General features: G+C 37.3%; 2 protein-coding genes across 3 annotated transcripts in view; one reads left to right on the top strand and one right to left on the bottom strand.

The window, feature by feature from the left end:
* LOC129770993 (putative alpha-L-fucosidase) overlaps positions 1–4,867 on the bottom strand; it is a 442,537-nt gene extending 437,670 nt beyond the window's left edge. Inside the window, exons 1-4 of one of the 2 annotated variants that reach the window (XM_055774221.1) lie at positions 4,503–4,861; positions 3,657–4,268; positions 3,119–3,594; positions 2,943–3,054 (exon numbers count right to left, since the gene is read on the bottom strand). In XM_055774221.1, the coding sequence (XP_055630196.1) occupies positions 2,943–3,054; positions 3,119–3,594; positions 3,657–4,268; positions 4,503–4,764 (1,462 nt within the window). In that variant the 5' untranslated portion in view covers positions 4,765–4,861. Of the gene's footprint in view, positions 1–2,678; positions 3,055–3,118; positions 3,595–3,656; positions 4,269–4,502 lie in introns of those variants that run through there. The other variant, XM_055774220.1, reaches the window with a different exon arrangement.
* The window catches only part of LOC129770994 (uncharacterized), a 38,739-nt gene that overhangs the window by 20,964 nt on the left and 2,096 nt on the right, over positions 1–15,679 (top strand). The gene's annotated exons all lie outside the window — the stretch shown is intronic.

The raw sequence follows: 15,679 nt of genomic DNA, 5'->3' as shown, positions 1-15,679 counted from the left end.
AAGACGCACATTCCCAGAAACGATCGATACTATCAGATACTATTCCATGGATAGTTCTTCTGCATCCCCAAACTTAAAATATAAGTTTAAACAGAAAGTGATTCTGTCTCATTTAAACAAAAGAGGTATTTCTAAGCCATGGTTTATGCACGCTGGTTTGACTATCAATCAAGGTGTGTATCAGAATAAATGTTCGAAGAAACAATTTGGTCCCGTTTCAACAAAAACATCAGAATGGCAATACGTGTTTTGGCGTGATAAAGTGTCATTGCATTACACCAAAAGAACAATCGTTCCTAGGAAGCATTCGTAAAGTTGACATGAAGACCATACAACGTTCCTGTTCCGACATTAAACGGAACCTACGCCGAACAGCCAATTGCGGACCGTTTTGAAATGTTCATTATTTTTCTTTAATTTCAAATAATCAGATCTTCTTCAAGTAGGGTAAATGAATCTTGGTTTGTCCGATTTGCGGGGTTTTTACACAACTAGTAAATACAAATCAATTTTCCTTCATGAAATAACATATAATCGATACCAGTTTGCCACAAGTCTCTAGTTGCTAATACTACCATAAGGCGTTGGAATTATTTTTATGTTTTTTAACGATTTTTCTCAAATTGGAATGAGGGTTTGTCCAAAAATGATCATGGTTTGTCCGGTTTTAGAAATCACCATTTTTGAATGAAAACATTCGAATTCTCAAGTAGATGTTGCATTTATAATTGTTTGAGTTTACTGTCATCATATTGATCCATTCATAATTTAGGCTTTTTTCACAATATTATATTTTATTGGGCATTTTAAAAGTGTTCACCTCAAGACACTCAACATATGGAAACTTCATTTCTGCTATGCGCGAAGGACACCATAAACAAACTGCAGCGCGCCAAGTGGTTGCCATAGAAATCATGTGGACAAAACAACGTTATTGAATTGGACCACTCATGATCAAAATTGAGTTCATCAAAATGCGTTAATTTAATGGTTTAGCTATGTAAATCTGATACAAATGGTGTGCAAGAATGATGTTTACAATATTTGTAAGCAGGGTTGCCAACTATAATTTTGAAAAATCAGGAAGAATGAAAATAAAAATGAGGATAAATCAGGATAGCTCATAACGGGTTGTCCGAAAAGTTAATGTAAATTTTTGTGAAAATAAAAACATAATTTTCAATCAAAGCATTATAATTTAATGTTATATCCATAGTTCTGTTTCACAATCTTCCGCCATCTTTCACATAGCCTCAATATTCCATCCTCCCTGAAATTGGTTGTTTCCTCGTCGAAAACTGCTGCGAGCCAAACATGTGAGAAACAGGTTGCTTGGTAGTAGCTCATAATACAGAACTTATTCCAAATCCCACCAGAAACAGAGTAAATATATCTTTCTTCGGGCGGAGACCGGATATGTAAAAGAATTAATAAGCATGGTATAAATCCTCGCATAAGCGAAAATGCTAGTGTTTCGCCTAACCTTTTGATCGTTATATTTTTTCCGAGAAACCTACAGCATAACTACAGTAAACTGCAGAGAAATCAATATTCAAATTTTCACTGAATTCATCGTCCATACTTTGGAATGAATCTTTACTCAACAAATGAGCAAAACATATCAGCAGTGGATCAGCTTGTTGATTTTTTCCTAATTTTTATGATATTTAGTACGGTTATAGATATATTTACCATAGTTCCATCGTTAAAGTTGATTCTACTTTGAATCTTTGAATAAACTTTGAATTGAACTTTGAATAAAATCTTTTTATATTAACCGTGGATTTAAAAAAAAATTCTTTGAGTAATTTTACATTCTGAAACGTATTCATACAATAATAACTCTGGGGATACATCTACATACACATTATCCTCAATAAAGCTCGTAGTAATTTCATAAATTCGTCAGACAATCTGGCTTCACGAAATTTTGTAGCACCGTTTTGGAAAGCCACGAAATAATTGAGGGTAGAGATAGAAAAATAAGTCCAGCTTTGCGTCTAGAGAATTTAACTTAATGTAAGATATATACAAGTGCGAACCGGAGAACTATCATGATAGAAAACTTTGACATGGAAACCAGTATATTTATTACGAATAAGGTAAAGAGTATAAAAATCAGGAAAAATCAGGACCATTTCAGAAAAATTAGGATATATTGAGTGTTCGTCAGGATATCAGGGAGCGTACTAAAAAGTCTGGGAAATCCTGAAAAATCAGGCAGGTTGGCATCTCTGTTTGTAAGTGTTATAATCCAGAAAAGGTCCGAATACGTGCGAAATAATCATCTGGTGATCGATTAAAAGCTAGCTCGAAAGAGGGACGCATTGACACCAATGGATGGTGTATTTTATAATCCTTTAAAACATGTGATTCCGTAGAAAAATACTAGGAGTCTAGAGTCTAATACTAGGAGTCATGCAAAAGACAATTTTATTTATATGTTTTGAAACATTCGAATACCTCATTTGACAAAGGTGTGCTGAGTAAGAGCATTCAAAAAAGTAGACAAACCATGATCATATTTTCGACTGGACAAACCAAAATCATTTACCTTATTCAATCATTTACCATTTACCTTATTCAATCGGAAAACCCAATATGTACGCAATTCGTTCAAACGAAAGTTGGTAAAATTCGAAGACTCTCTATCAAATTCGTATATAAACCAGGTACCGATTAGATTGTTCTATGTTTTCACATGGAAATCATCATTTTAGACTCACAGACACAGTCTCTAAAATAAGTGAGTAATTTTGAAATGCTTCAAAAATTGAAAATTTAAGAAAAGTTCTGCAGAGATAGTACACATATAAGGAACCAACCCTCGTTAATGATATTCTGACATTAGATTTCAATTCCATACGAAATGAGTTATTCCGAAAACGTTTTATTCCTCGGGTTGGAATAACTATTCATATAGTGTTCGTTGCAGTATTTTTATTTTTTGGTTGACAGCACTATCTTCAAAGTCCAAGCGTAGTCTAGCCTCAGACGATCAATCTCATTTTTTACCGGGAAGTCTACTAGTATACCAGTCTCCGTAGGTGTGTACTAAAAAATATGACGACAATCGTCAGTGCACTGATACAAATAATAAATATAAATCAAAACTCACCTTCAGACTAGTGTTAAATCCCAACATAGTAATTTGAATAATATCCGTGTAATGCTTATCGAAGGCACCCAATAGCACACTGTTCGTCTTGTACGGATAGTTGAGAACAATGGCATAAACATTTGTAAATTCTACCAGCTCTTCCCCACTCTGAACACCCCGCGAGGTGTACCAAACCTCCGATGTGAGGGTATCGTTTTGATACTTCCAGGGTTTAGTTTTATAAATTGCCTCCCCGTTTGTTTTGAGCCACCGTCCCATATCGGTCAATCGTTCCACAAATATCGGATCGATGGTTCCATACTTCGAAGGACCAACATTGATGTTAATGTTTCCGCCGCAGCTCACCGTAGTTGCGATCTCTCCAATCAGTTCATCCGACGTGATGAAATCCTCGAATTTAGCATTCTGTCGGTGACCCCAGCTTTTCTTATCGATTGTCATTGCATTCTCCCACTTGTGCGGCTGGAGCACTCCTAAAATGTTTTACTTAATACTAGTAAGTGTGTTATTTAATGTCATTTAATGTACGTTTTACCAGGGTTGTATCGATCCGAACAAGTGTAGAAATCTCCATGCAGACACAGCGTTCCCATTCCCCAGCGATCGTTCGTCACAACGGTATCCTTCACTGGTGAATCGTTGTACAACCAAGTGAAAAACTCTTTCGCCTTCCAGTACTCATCGGGTGCCTCCCAGTCACCATCGCTCCAAAGAATTTCCGGCTTGTACATATTGATCATCTCTTTCAACTCAGGCCACACTTTGGTGTCGACATAGTCGCTTTTCAGAAAGGCATGCAACTTATCATCGTTGTACAGTCGATTGAACCACTCAAACAGCGAATAGTACAGACCAAAGGTGAGCTTTGTGTTCTTCCGAATGGCGGTCGAAAGTTCACCAATGATGTCCCGATGGGGACCTATGTCAGCCGAGTTCCAGCTGTAGGTATACTTCGATGGCCACAAAGTGTAACCCTCGTGGTGTTTGCTTGTCAGAACAACATAGCGCGCGCCGGATTTGGCAAACAGTTCCGCCCACTCGGTGGCGTTGAAAAGTTCCGCGGTAAAGTCACCGGCGAAATCCTGGTACGTGAAGCCCGGTTTGTAATTGTTTTCCATAAAGTTGACATACTCATCATATTTGTAGCCTAATTGAGAAACAGATGATACCAAAATAGACTCAATCAATCAATCCGTCTAGTCAATCAGTTCGCAATAAGAAGGTGGAAAGCGAACACAATGGTACAATATCTCAGCAACTTCTAAAGCTTATCAGTGAAATGAGATACTCTAGATTACATTTCATTTAGAAATGCATTCCAATGTTTGCTTTGTCGACCGTTATGAGAACTATTCCGTAGAACTGAAGACTGGGTACCCACCTTTCCAATTGATCCAGAACCACTCCGATCCATAACTTGGCACAGAGTAAACGCCCCAATGAATGAATATGCCAATCTTAGCATCGTCATACCATTTCGGCAGAGGTCTCGAATCTAGGCTGACCCATGTGGGCTGATATTTACCAACATCTTCCTCGGTTTCCACAGCATCTCGAATATCGTTGGACTCTTGGAAATTACTGGTCGTCGATGAAATCCATATCATCAAGAACACAAACAAACTCTTCGGGAATACGCCCATTCTCGTCACAAGCAGCACAGCTGATTTGCCCTACCGGCACGAGTTGAGGAACGGCACTGAACTGGACATCTGTTTTGGGGCTTCAATTTAGTCATGCGGTACACAAGTTGTGAATTTGTTGCATCGGTTGTTTCGCCACTGATAGCTTGAGATAAGAATATGGGGAGGTGATTGTATACCACAAGTTTTGAGGTAAATTGAATTGAAATTTCCATACAATCTGTCATGCAATAAATTGTATGCTAGTATTATCTACGCAGAGCATATACAATGGGTGGTGCCAAATAAATCTCAATCCAAAAAATAGGTTATCAAAAATTCATGCATTGAATAAAAATATGTCTCGAAATATGTCATAATTTTGATTGCATTTACATATGTGATTATAAATTGTTTTAATATTCTACTTTTTGACATAGGACGATGTCTTCGCTTTCTATATAAGGGGGTCACTCTACGAAAAATGTAACGATTCATTAAGAGTTTTCAAAGGCATATTACGCAAAATCTTTATTGTGACATATATTTAAAACATGAACAGTGTATATGGTAACGAAAAGTTAACAATTTGACAATTTAAATGGTAAATTTTGAACAATGAAAAAACTCAATTCAAAAGGAAATATTACTCACAATCACAGTCCTATGTCAAGATTTTGTCCGTGCCCCTAGGCCCAGAAGCATCAACTATTTTTCAATTTTCGCCTTTCAATCGAATTTGGAAGTTCTAGGACAAACTTGGGCTTCTAGTCAAGGAAATATCGTCTGAATTTTATCAGCTGCCCATAAACCTATGTATTGTCCCCTACCTATAAGACCAGTACAAGTCAGACCCGGTTAGATACATTTTAAAGAAACATATTTTATATAATTATAATATAAATTAAAAGTAAATACAAACATAAAGAAGATTTGGAGGTCTTCGTAGCCACATTGGTTGCACGTTCGCTTACTAAGCGATCGATCGTGATTTCAAAACACGGGGTCCTCAATTGACCATCTTTGTATTGTTATAGAATAGCTATGTTCACGTAACAATCATCATGCAAGCTCTGCTTACAACAAGAAAAAATGAGTGGGTTATACAGGGTCTTTCAGATTTAACGCTCACGCATAAAAATCGAATAGCTTTTTTATAAAAAATTTGTTTCGCTCCGTCGATGGTAACACTGCATTCCTCACTTCGGTACGATAATAATCGGCTACTCTTTCAGTCTGATCGGATGGTTTTTAGTGTCAAGATGTACAATTTACAAGAACGTGTGTTTTTAGTGAAATCGTATTACTCGAGCAACCGAAGGCTTAATGAAACTTTGTCCTCTTATGGGAAGAATTTCAACATTTCTCGTCATCGATTACTTCCTCTGGGGGTACGTGAAGGACCGTTGGTGTGTTAATAAGCCACAAAATTTGAAGAAGAAATAACTCGGATTTTCAACAGCATCGAAGTCGTAATGTTAGAGTTGCGTATGAAGAATTTTGTTCACCTAAACGCGTCATCGAAAAAGGGGTGGTCACATCGAAAATGTCCTAAAATAAGCTTTATTTTGGTTTTATAGAAATAAAAACAGTAAGTGGGTTATATCTATGGTATAACCGCAATGGTGACGTAGGACTATCGTTGATTTAATGATCATTTGTTTGAAGTTTAATCTGAATGAATGAATACATGAATATTTGGGGGACTTCGAAAACGAGAGCGTTACGTTGGAGGTACAAGGTTTTATGCATCCAATATTGGATACGAAAATATCCTACTGATGGGGAATTATCTTCAGAAGCTTTCCTGCTAATTGCACTTGATTGAAAAATCACAGAACTAAATGTATTTGGTCGCAGTATTATATGGATAGAAAACATTAAAACAAACTTTTTCGCTTGCATGTAATTTTCAATTCCAATGGGAACTGGCTGATTATTTTGCAGCAACGATGACATCTTTCCGGATTCTTCTCGATTCTTCTCGAAGTCTACCAGTGGTTAATGCTAACTTTATAACCACCTGTTAATTGCGTCAAAATCGATTCACTTTTGTAGAAGTTATTAACATTTGTTGCGTGAGCGTTTAATCTGAAAGACCCCGTAAAAATAAATCAGTGCAAATCATAGTAATTTTACGTTTACCGAGAGATTTTTTTTTATGATTCGATTATCCGGAGTGGAAAAAAATCAACATTCCGGATAATCGAGTCCGACCTGTACCATGTATTATCCCCCACCTATAAAGCCAGTACAAGTCGGACCTGATTAGATACAATTTAAAGAGAAATATTTTATATAATTAGAATATAAATAAAAATAAATACAAATACAAATACAGGTCGGACTCGATTATATACAGACTCGATTATATGTGATTCGATTATATACAGTTTGGAAAAATAATTTTTTTTTATATTTCAAATATGACTTATTTCAAGAAGAAATGTAACCTTTCAACGTTAAGGTGTAATTTAAGTGGCTATTACATGTACAGTGGGGTAAAAATCGTGATTTTTGAAGATTTTGATTGAATTTTCACCAAGAATTGTTTATATCGATATTGCAGTCAAATTAAGAACGATAGAAGATCGGTGTCAAAGAATAAATTGTAGAACAGTTAAAGAACTTTAATTTAATTGATAAAAACAATCTAGTTTAACATAATTTTTTAGGATGAAATTAATGATAACACACTAAAAATAATTAACTTTTATGTTTTTCACTTCCAAAATGTTGTTAAAATCCACTTATTTAGATGTTCCACTATTATATCCTGTACTAAATTTTCTCATCTTTCAAATGAACGCAACAAAATCGTCTTCTGTAGCGTACTTTGTAATGTAGAGCCACTTTGAGGCAACAGAGTCCGAAACAAAAAAAAAGTTCTATAACTCTGTCATTGTTGAAATTCGAACATATGCGTAGAAGGTTTTTTTTCATCAAATATATAAAAAACAAAAAATACATGCAAAAAAAAACGAATAACACAACTTTTTTTTTGACTCGATTATATACAGGATTCGATTATATACAGTGAATAGAAATCAAAAACTGTATATAATCGAGTCCGCGCTGTAAGACTTAGGGGTCTTCGTAGCCGCATTGGTTGTGCGTTCGCTTACTAAGCGATCGATCATGAGTTCAAAACTCCGGGCCCTCAATTGACCATCTTTGTGTTGTTATAGAATAGCTATGTCCACGCAACAATCATTATGCAAGTTCTGCTTGCAACACGACAAAAAGGACATCGGGCTGTTGTGCTATTAATAACACAATGATGATCATATCAACTGCCTCCGCTGTCCGGTCTGCTGAACAATGGAAGAACAAAAGGAATACTCTTACGCCTAAATGGCTACTTCTGTGTAATTTATCATATGTAGTGGAACAGAAGGATCAAGGATTTACAATTTATAGAGACCATAAACATATTGTTCGGGAACGGATGAAACAACGCACGATTCTCGTTAGCGTAGTGCTCTAAGCTACAAAAAATATTTATTTCAGAATTTGCTTATTCTAAAGATATATATAAAAAAGGAATCCTTACAAATTCAGTGCTTTTTGTTTCCTTGTTCCAGAACGAATTAATTTTAGGTTAAGCAATGGCGAAAGTGATTGTGTATGAACACTAGAAAATATAATAATTTTTTAATTTTACGTTCAATTAGAAATATAATCATTATTTCTATATACTGTACTGCTCACCTCGTATTTTTAATATAAAGAAATCAATCAGTGAAAATTGCCAATTAATAGAACCTATCTTCCCCTCGTTTTAAGTAATCGTTTTTTCTATTGTTTAATTCAACAATTGTGACAGTTCTAAGAACCTGTCACTTCTATTCTGTTTGGTTGGTATTGGATGTGTAATCGGAAGCCAGTAGCAACACATGTACACGATTAAACTCCGGTTCTTTTACTGCTAAAATGCTAATGAGGAGCCTGAATGAATGAACAAATAACGAAAAAATAATTATGATTCTTCGAAAAAAATGCATATTTCAACGTTAGGGTAAAAGTTAAAAGATGTTTAGTACAGTGGAATAAAAATCGTGTTTTTGAAAATGCTAATTCTAGGCTCATAAGGATTTTTTTTAAAATAATATTGCAGCGAAATTTAAAAATTCAAAAAAGAGTTGGATGTTAAAGAACAAATTGTAGGAAAATTCTCCTTGAATGGAATTAACGTTCTTGAAGAAACTTTTGCCGTCTCAACGTACCAAAAATTTCCTAATTTTTTTTCAGTACTATGGCAATTTCATTGACAAAACATCCCACAACTAGAACGGGAATCAAACCCTCGGCAATGTTGATAGTTTGCATGGTTAAGAGATAGAGGGCGCTATATTTTTTTATATTTTTTCATGATAGTTCAGGTATTTTTACATAACATATCCAAAAATCAGAGGCATTTTTTTCGTTTTTGAGTCATGATTTTCCAAAGTTTACATGTTTTCAGTGTCTTCGTTCAATATTCTTGTGCAACTAGACTACCATGCCCCTACATTGATTCACAGCAACTGTAACATGTTAACATTAATCATTTTCATACTGACCCTTGACTATCGTGTTATACGTATAGACTTGAATCAAGTTCTATGAATACAAAAATACGTTGTTATACGTTGAATAGAAACCATAAGGACGTCTTATCAAAATATTGAATCTAAAAGTCTAATAGGCTTCAATGTTCAAGACACAAACACATTGCTGACGTAGGACGACAAAATTATATCATTTAATTCCTTTGTTTATCACTCCGGGTATTGTGTAGTATGCCCAGTTCTGGCAACATGGCCATTGTCTAAGAATGCATGCCGAAACGAGTAACTGTGCGTGTACGAATCTAACGATAGCAAAACAGAAACTGAGGGTTTGAAAAAAATCTATAAATGTATTTCTTCATAAGCCTACATTATTTTTTGCATTGTAAGTGCTTATCTATTCGATTTTTATCTATGTTAGTTTATTCTAACTTTTATTTCAATGGCCAATAATTAAAAAAAAATCAGGTATGGGACAGATCATTGCACATTTTGTAAAATTGTTTTTTTTTGACGTGGGACTACGTCTAACCGGAATATATGGAGGGTAAAATGAAAACCTAAACACAGAACATGCAGGAAAAAATGAAAGATTTCGAATGCTTATAACTCGAACATTTCGTACTGGATAGGAGAGATGTTTGCATCACTTGATAGGGAATATTTCTACGCATCTATCGCAACTAACAAAATGTTGTTTTTCATTAGATAAACAATTGAATAACTGTAAAATATTAGGCGTTATCTAAACTCCCTAACTGCATCGTTTTGATTGGCCCGTTTTACGGTTTCCCTAACACAGCCATCAAAACCAAGCAGCGTTGGGGAAATCGGCATTGCAAATACATGAAAGTAGGGGGACTTTTGTTCTCATCGAAAAACAGGAAGTGGGTTATATCTATGGTATAACCGCAAGGGTGACGTAGGACTATCGTTGATTTAGAGATCATTTGTTTGAAGTTGAATCTAAATCCATCCTGAATGAATGAATAAATAAATATTTGGGTGACTTCAAAAACGAGAGTGTTACTTTGAAGACTCAAGGTTTTATGCATTCAATATTGGATACAAAAAACCTTGTTCTGAAGAATAATCTTCAGAAGCTTTCCTGTTAACTGCACTCGATTGGCAAATCACAAAACCAAATGTATGTGGTCGCAGTATTATATGGATAGAAAACATTAAAATAAACTCGCTTGAATGTAATTTTCAATTCCAAGGGGAACTGGCAGATTATTTTTCAGCAACGATCATTTCTTTCCAGGTTTCCTCTCGATAACCAGCAAACGAAAAGAGTTGCGCGCGTGTATGTGTGTGTGTGTGGCGGCTGCTTCTATGTCTTCCCGAGGAACCGTATTTCGATGCTGATACTCTTTTGGTCACCTTCTCTTCTCCTTCTGATCGATCGGCTTTTCTGCGCTCCCTCACAGTTAAAACAAACTGATTGCATTTCAGGTCAGGTCAAGCCAGGTAATGAATACCTCGATCCCTCGCCGTTCAGCTCGTTCAGTAACGATGTTGTCTTGTCGATGTCCTCAGGCGTCGTGCACAAATTACGTAACGCAAAAATCCGGATTTTGAACCTCCCCCCCCTTTCGTAACGCAATTTCCTATCTCTAATAAACAGAAAGTAACGCAACATCTAACCCCTCCCCCCTTATCGCGTTACGTAATTTGTGCACGACGCCTCACGAAAAATGAATGGGTTTCACCACCAGAATATCATTTCAGTATGCTTTTCGTGCGTGATTGAATCGAGAGAAGGTGTGGTTTACGATGGCAATTTGGAAGGCAAACTAGAGGAGAATGAACTCTCTGAGTATGAAAATTTCGGCGACTGAGCAATAATCGATTGAAAATTATATAATTTCCGCGATACGAAACATTTTCCGTTTTTCATGTTATGCATCCAATATTGGATACGAAAATATCCTACTGATGGGAAAGAATAATCTTCAGAAGCTTTCCAGCTAATTACACTTGATTGAAAAATTACGAAATCAAATGTATTTGGTCGCTGTGTTCGCCATATAATTAGAAAACATTAAAATAAACTCTTTCGCATGGATGTATTCTTCAATTCCCAGGGAACTGGCAGATTATTTTTCAGCAACGATTAGATCTTTCCGGAATTTTCTCGATGCTGTATGGCATCCAAACGAAAATTCTCGTTTCAGTTTGGCCTGCAAAAAACTTTTCTGAACTCTAATCCATCAAATTTGGAGCCCTGAAAAGGGCCGTTGATTATATGCTAAGCTAATATAGCACCCTCTCCTTGGATTCGACGGGCCAGCTGAATGTCCTTGGGCATGATGTGACGCGTTTTACGTGGATAGCACACAAATTTGTATCTTCGAATAAGCCTCCTGCAGCGTCATAACCGCGGAACTTTGGAAGCGCAAGTCGGTTTTGAAGTCCTGAGCAATTCCACGATCCAAAAGCTGCAAAGATAGCTTGCGGATCAGCAATTCGGTCGACTTCCGATAGCGATGATTTTCACGCAAAGTTCCCGGTCGATAGCGATGTGGCTTCTTCACTTATCCTGCGGCTGGTGCGCTTATCCGAGCTGCTTTCGTGTGCCTTACCACTGAAAGACTAACCTGCTATCTGCTTGGTCCCAAACAAACGAGTCGTCACGGTGCGAGAGTAGAGTAAGAAATGAACGAAAGCAAAGGAAGCGTCATTTTATAACCTGTTTTCGAAGCTATCATTAAGCTATTGAAACAATTTTCCGACTCAATAAATAGCAATCATATAACTCTTGGACATTTTATCTTTTGTATGAAATGATTATCACTGTTCCGTTGATCCGAAGCAGAATGAATCACGCTTAAAGAAGGAATGGATTTTTTCTTGGAATTTACTCAGCAAAAATAATGCCCTTTCCCAACACTTAAAAACAACAAACGGTAAACAGTTTCATCAAAGTGATTTCTTCGATATGGGGATATATTCACTACATCATGTCATGTATTTCATATTCTTCATTATGAAATCCATATCCATGGCACCTATCGGTATCGAATTATCATCGACACCACGATTTTCGCTAAATGCTCCTTTCAGTTCGGCCTGTAAAAAACTTTTCTGAACTCTAATCCATCAAATTTGGAGTCCTGAAAAGGGCTGTTGATTATATGCTAAGCTAATATAGCACGCTCTCCTCGGATACGATGGGCCAGCTGGATGTCCTTGGGCATGATGTGACGCGTTTTGCATGGATAGCACACAAATTGGTATCTTCGAATAAGCCTCCTGCAGCGTCATAACCGCGGAACTTTGGAAGCGCAAGTCGGTTTTGAAGTCCTGAGCAATTCCACGAACCAAATGCTGCAAAGGTAGCTTGCGGATCAGCAATTCGGTCGACTTCTGATAGCGACGAATTTCATGCGAAGTTCCCGGTCGATAGCGATGTGGCTTCTTCACGCTTCCTGCGGCTGGTGCGCTTATCCGAGCTGCTTTCGTGGTGCCTTACCGCCGAAGGACTAACGAGCTGTCTGCTTAGTCCCGATGAAACAAGTCCTCACGGTGCGAGAGTAGAGTAAGAAATGAACGAAAGCAAGGGAAGTGTCATTTTATAAAACATAAAAGAATCGAATGTAAACCCCACCCTCTTTATTATATAAGCTTACTGTATACTCACGAATATAATAAGGGTGGGATTTAGATTCTATACTTTTATGGTTTATAAAATGACGCTTCCTTTGCTTTCGTTCATTTCTTACTCTACTCTCGCACCGTGAGGACTCGAGCTCGTTAGTCTTTCGCAGACAGCTCGTTAGTCATTCGGTGGTAAGGCACACGAAGTCAGCTCGGATTAGCGCACCAGTAGCAGGATAGGTGGAGAAGCCACATCGCTATCGACCGGGAACTTTGCGTGAAATTCATCGCTATCAGAAGTCGACCGAATTGCTGATCCGCAAGCTACCTTTGCAGCATTTGGTTCGTGGAATTGCTCAGGACTTCAAAACCGACTTGCGCTTCCAAAGTTCCGCGGTTATGACGCTGCAGGAGGCTTATTCGAAGATACCAATTTGTGTGCTATCCATGCAAAACGCGTCACATCATGCCCAAGGACATCCAGCTGGCCCATCGTATCCGAGGAGAGCGTGCTATATTAGCTTAGCATATAATCAACAGCCCTTTTCAGGGCTCCAAATTTGATGGATTAGAGTTCAGAAAAGTTTTTTACAGGCCGAACTGAAAGGAGCATTTAGCGAAAATCGTGGTTTCGATAATAATTCGTTACCGATAGGTGCCATGGATATGGATTTCTTAATGAAGAATATGAAATACATGACATGATGTAGTGAATATATCCGAAGAAATCACTTTGGTGAAACTGCATTATAAAATTATTTGTGTACGAATGCCGCAATCGATAGTCAACTCTAATTTGCGCTGGGTAATTTCCTCGGAGGACTCGATTCCTCCTTTGAACATTAATAATCTCTTTCTGACAAAACGATGTGGTATGAATCACATTATTTGAATGATAGAATGAAGAAGTTTTCTGCCAATTTCCTTCAACCTCCAAACGTATCTTTCTCCCGTTTGTCGTTTTCGCGTTCGCTAATCCTTTCTCACAACACCCATTTCTCATTTGAGAAATTGTTGAGTAAACATTGTTTGTCAGTGCGCGTAGAGCGGGAATTCCTAAAGATTCATTGCACCTCTAATAAATTGCCGAAAGACGTGGTCTTACGTTGATCGCACTTGATTGAAAAAATCCAAAACGAAATGTATTTGGTCGCAGCATTATATGAGTAGAAAGGAAATAATCGCTCGAAAATGACTTGATTTTCGCGATGTGAAACATTTTCCGTTTTTCATGTTATGCATCCAATATTGGATACGAAAATTTCCACTGATGGGGAAAAAAAATATTCAGAAGCTTTCCTGTTAATTGCGATTGATTGAAAAATAACAAAACCAAATGTATTTGGTTGCACTGTTATATGGATAGAAAACATTAAAATAAACTCTTTCGCATGAATGTATTTTTCAATTCCCAGGGGAACTGGCAGATTATTTTTCAGCAACGATGATAGCAACGAGAATTCCGCGCGTGTATGTGTGTGTGTGTGTGGCGGCTGCTCCGATGTTTCAAGAGGAACCGTGGCATTACTCTCCTCCTGAAGGATTCCCTTTTGGCCTTAGGTGCACAAACAGGCTCTTGGTGACACCGTTCATCAGCGTTTTCATGATAAACGAAATTAGCTCCACAACAACAGCGACAACATGCTCCAATCGCTGTTCAATCATAACTGAGTGGGTTTACGAGCGGCGCTCGCTTATATACCGATTGGTGATTTCAATAGCCTGTTTTGAAAACAATTTTAAGACTATTGAAACAAGTTTTTGGATGAAGAAGTAACAAGTATATGACGCGTAGACATTTTATCTTTCAAATGAAGTGTTTATCATACCATTTCGTTCAGTTGTTTAAGAGCTATTAACGCTCAAAATCTCGGTCTCCAGCGTAACGCTTTCGTTCTCGAAACTTTGGTTTTACACCCCGGTATAGAAATGAAAGACGTAGTCCTACGTCAAAATGTTCCCTAACACAGACTTTAAAACCAAGCAGCGAAATCGGCATTGCAAACACACGAAAGAGCCTAGAGGCGAGTGAACTGAAAAGTTTAAACCCTCTTAACGCCAAAAAGAAGAAAAAGAACACACGAAAGTAGGGGGAGCTTTTGTTCCCACCGAAATGTGTTCCCTAATAGAGATTTCTAAACCAAGGTGCCTGGAGAAATCGGTATTTCAAATTCATGCAAGACGGGGGTATTTTTGTTCCGACTGGAATGTGTTTCCCTAACACAGACTTCAAATCCATGAAGCGTGGGGAAATCGGCATTGCGAATTCATACAAATCGGGGGTATTTTTGTTCCGATTGAAATGTGTTTCCCTAACACAGACTTCAAAACCGTGGTTTCTGGGGAAATCGGCTCTGCAAATAAATGCAAACTGCGAGTACTTTTGTCCTCGCTTGCCTTTGTGCAGAGTGGAATATGTCTGTCCTAACATGATCTTCTAAACTTAGAAACCTGGGAAAATCGTGCAGCCACTAGAAGCGAATGAACTTCCCAGTTTCAAGCAAATTCGAGATTCGAGAAGTATGTACACTTTTGGGATGTAAACTTCAGAGGGAAATGTAAAATAAAATAATCGTTTGATAATTTTTGTTTGTCTTTATTGGAAAGATTTTCAGCCATAGGCTGGTTCATCAAACGTTTGACAATTCTTCCGTACATATATTTTGTTCTAGTCACCATACCAAACGTAAAAGGTCCGTCATTAAATTTACTTGTAACGAAGAACAATCAATCACAAAAATTGAATTGACTTTACACGGCATTTGTTCATTTTTTTCACTCACAGA

This window comes from Toxorhynchites rutilus, chromosome 2 (genome assembly GCF_029784135.1).
Source record: "Toxorhynchites rutilus septentrionalis strain SRP chromosome 2, ASM2978413v1, whole genome shotgun sequence".
NCBI classification, from domain to species: Eukaryota; Metazoa; Arthropoda; class Insecta; order Diptera; family Culicidae; genus Toxorhynchites; species Toxorhynchites rutilus.
This window is presented reverse-complemented; position numbering and strand designations above follow the sequence as displayed.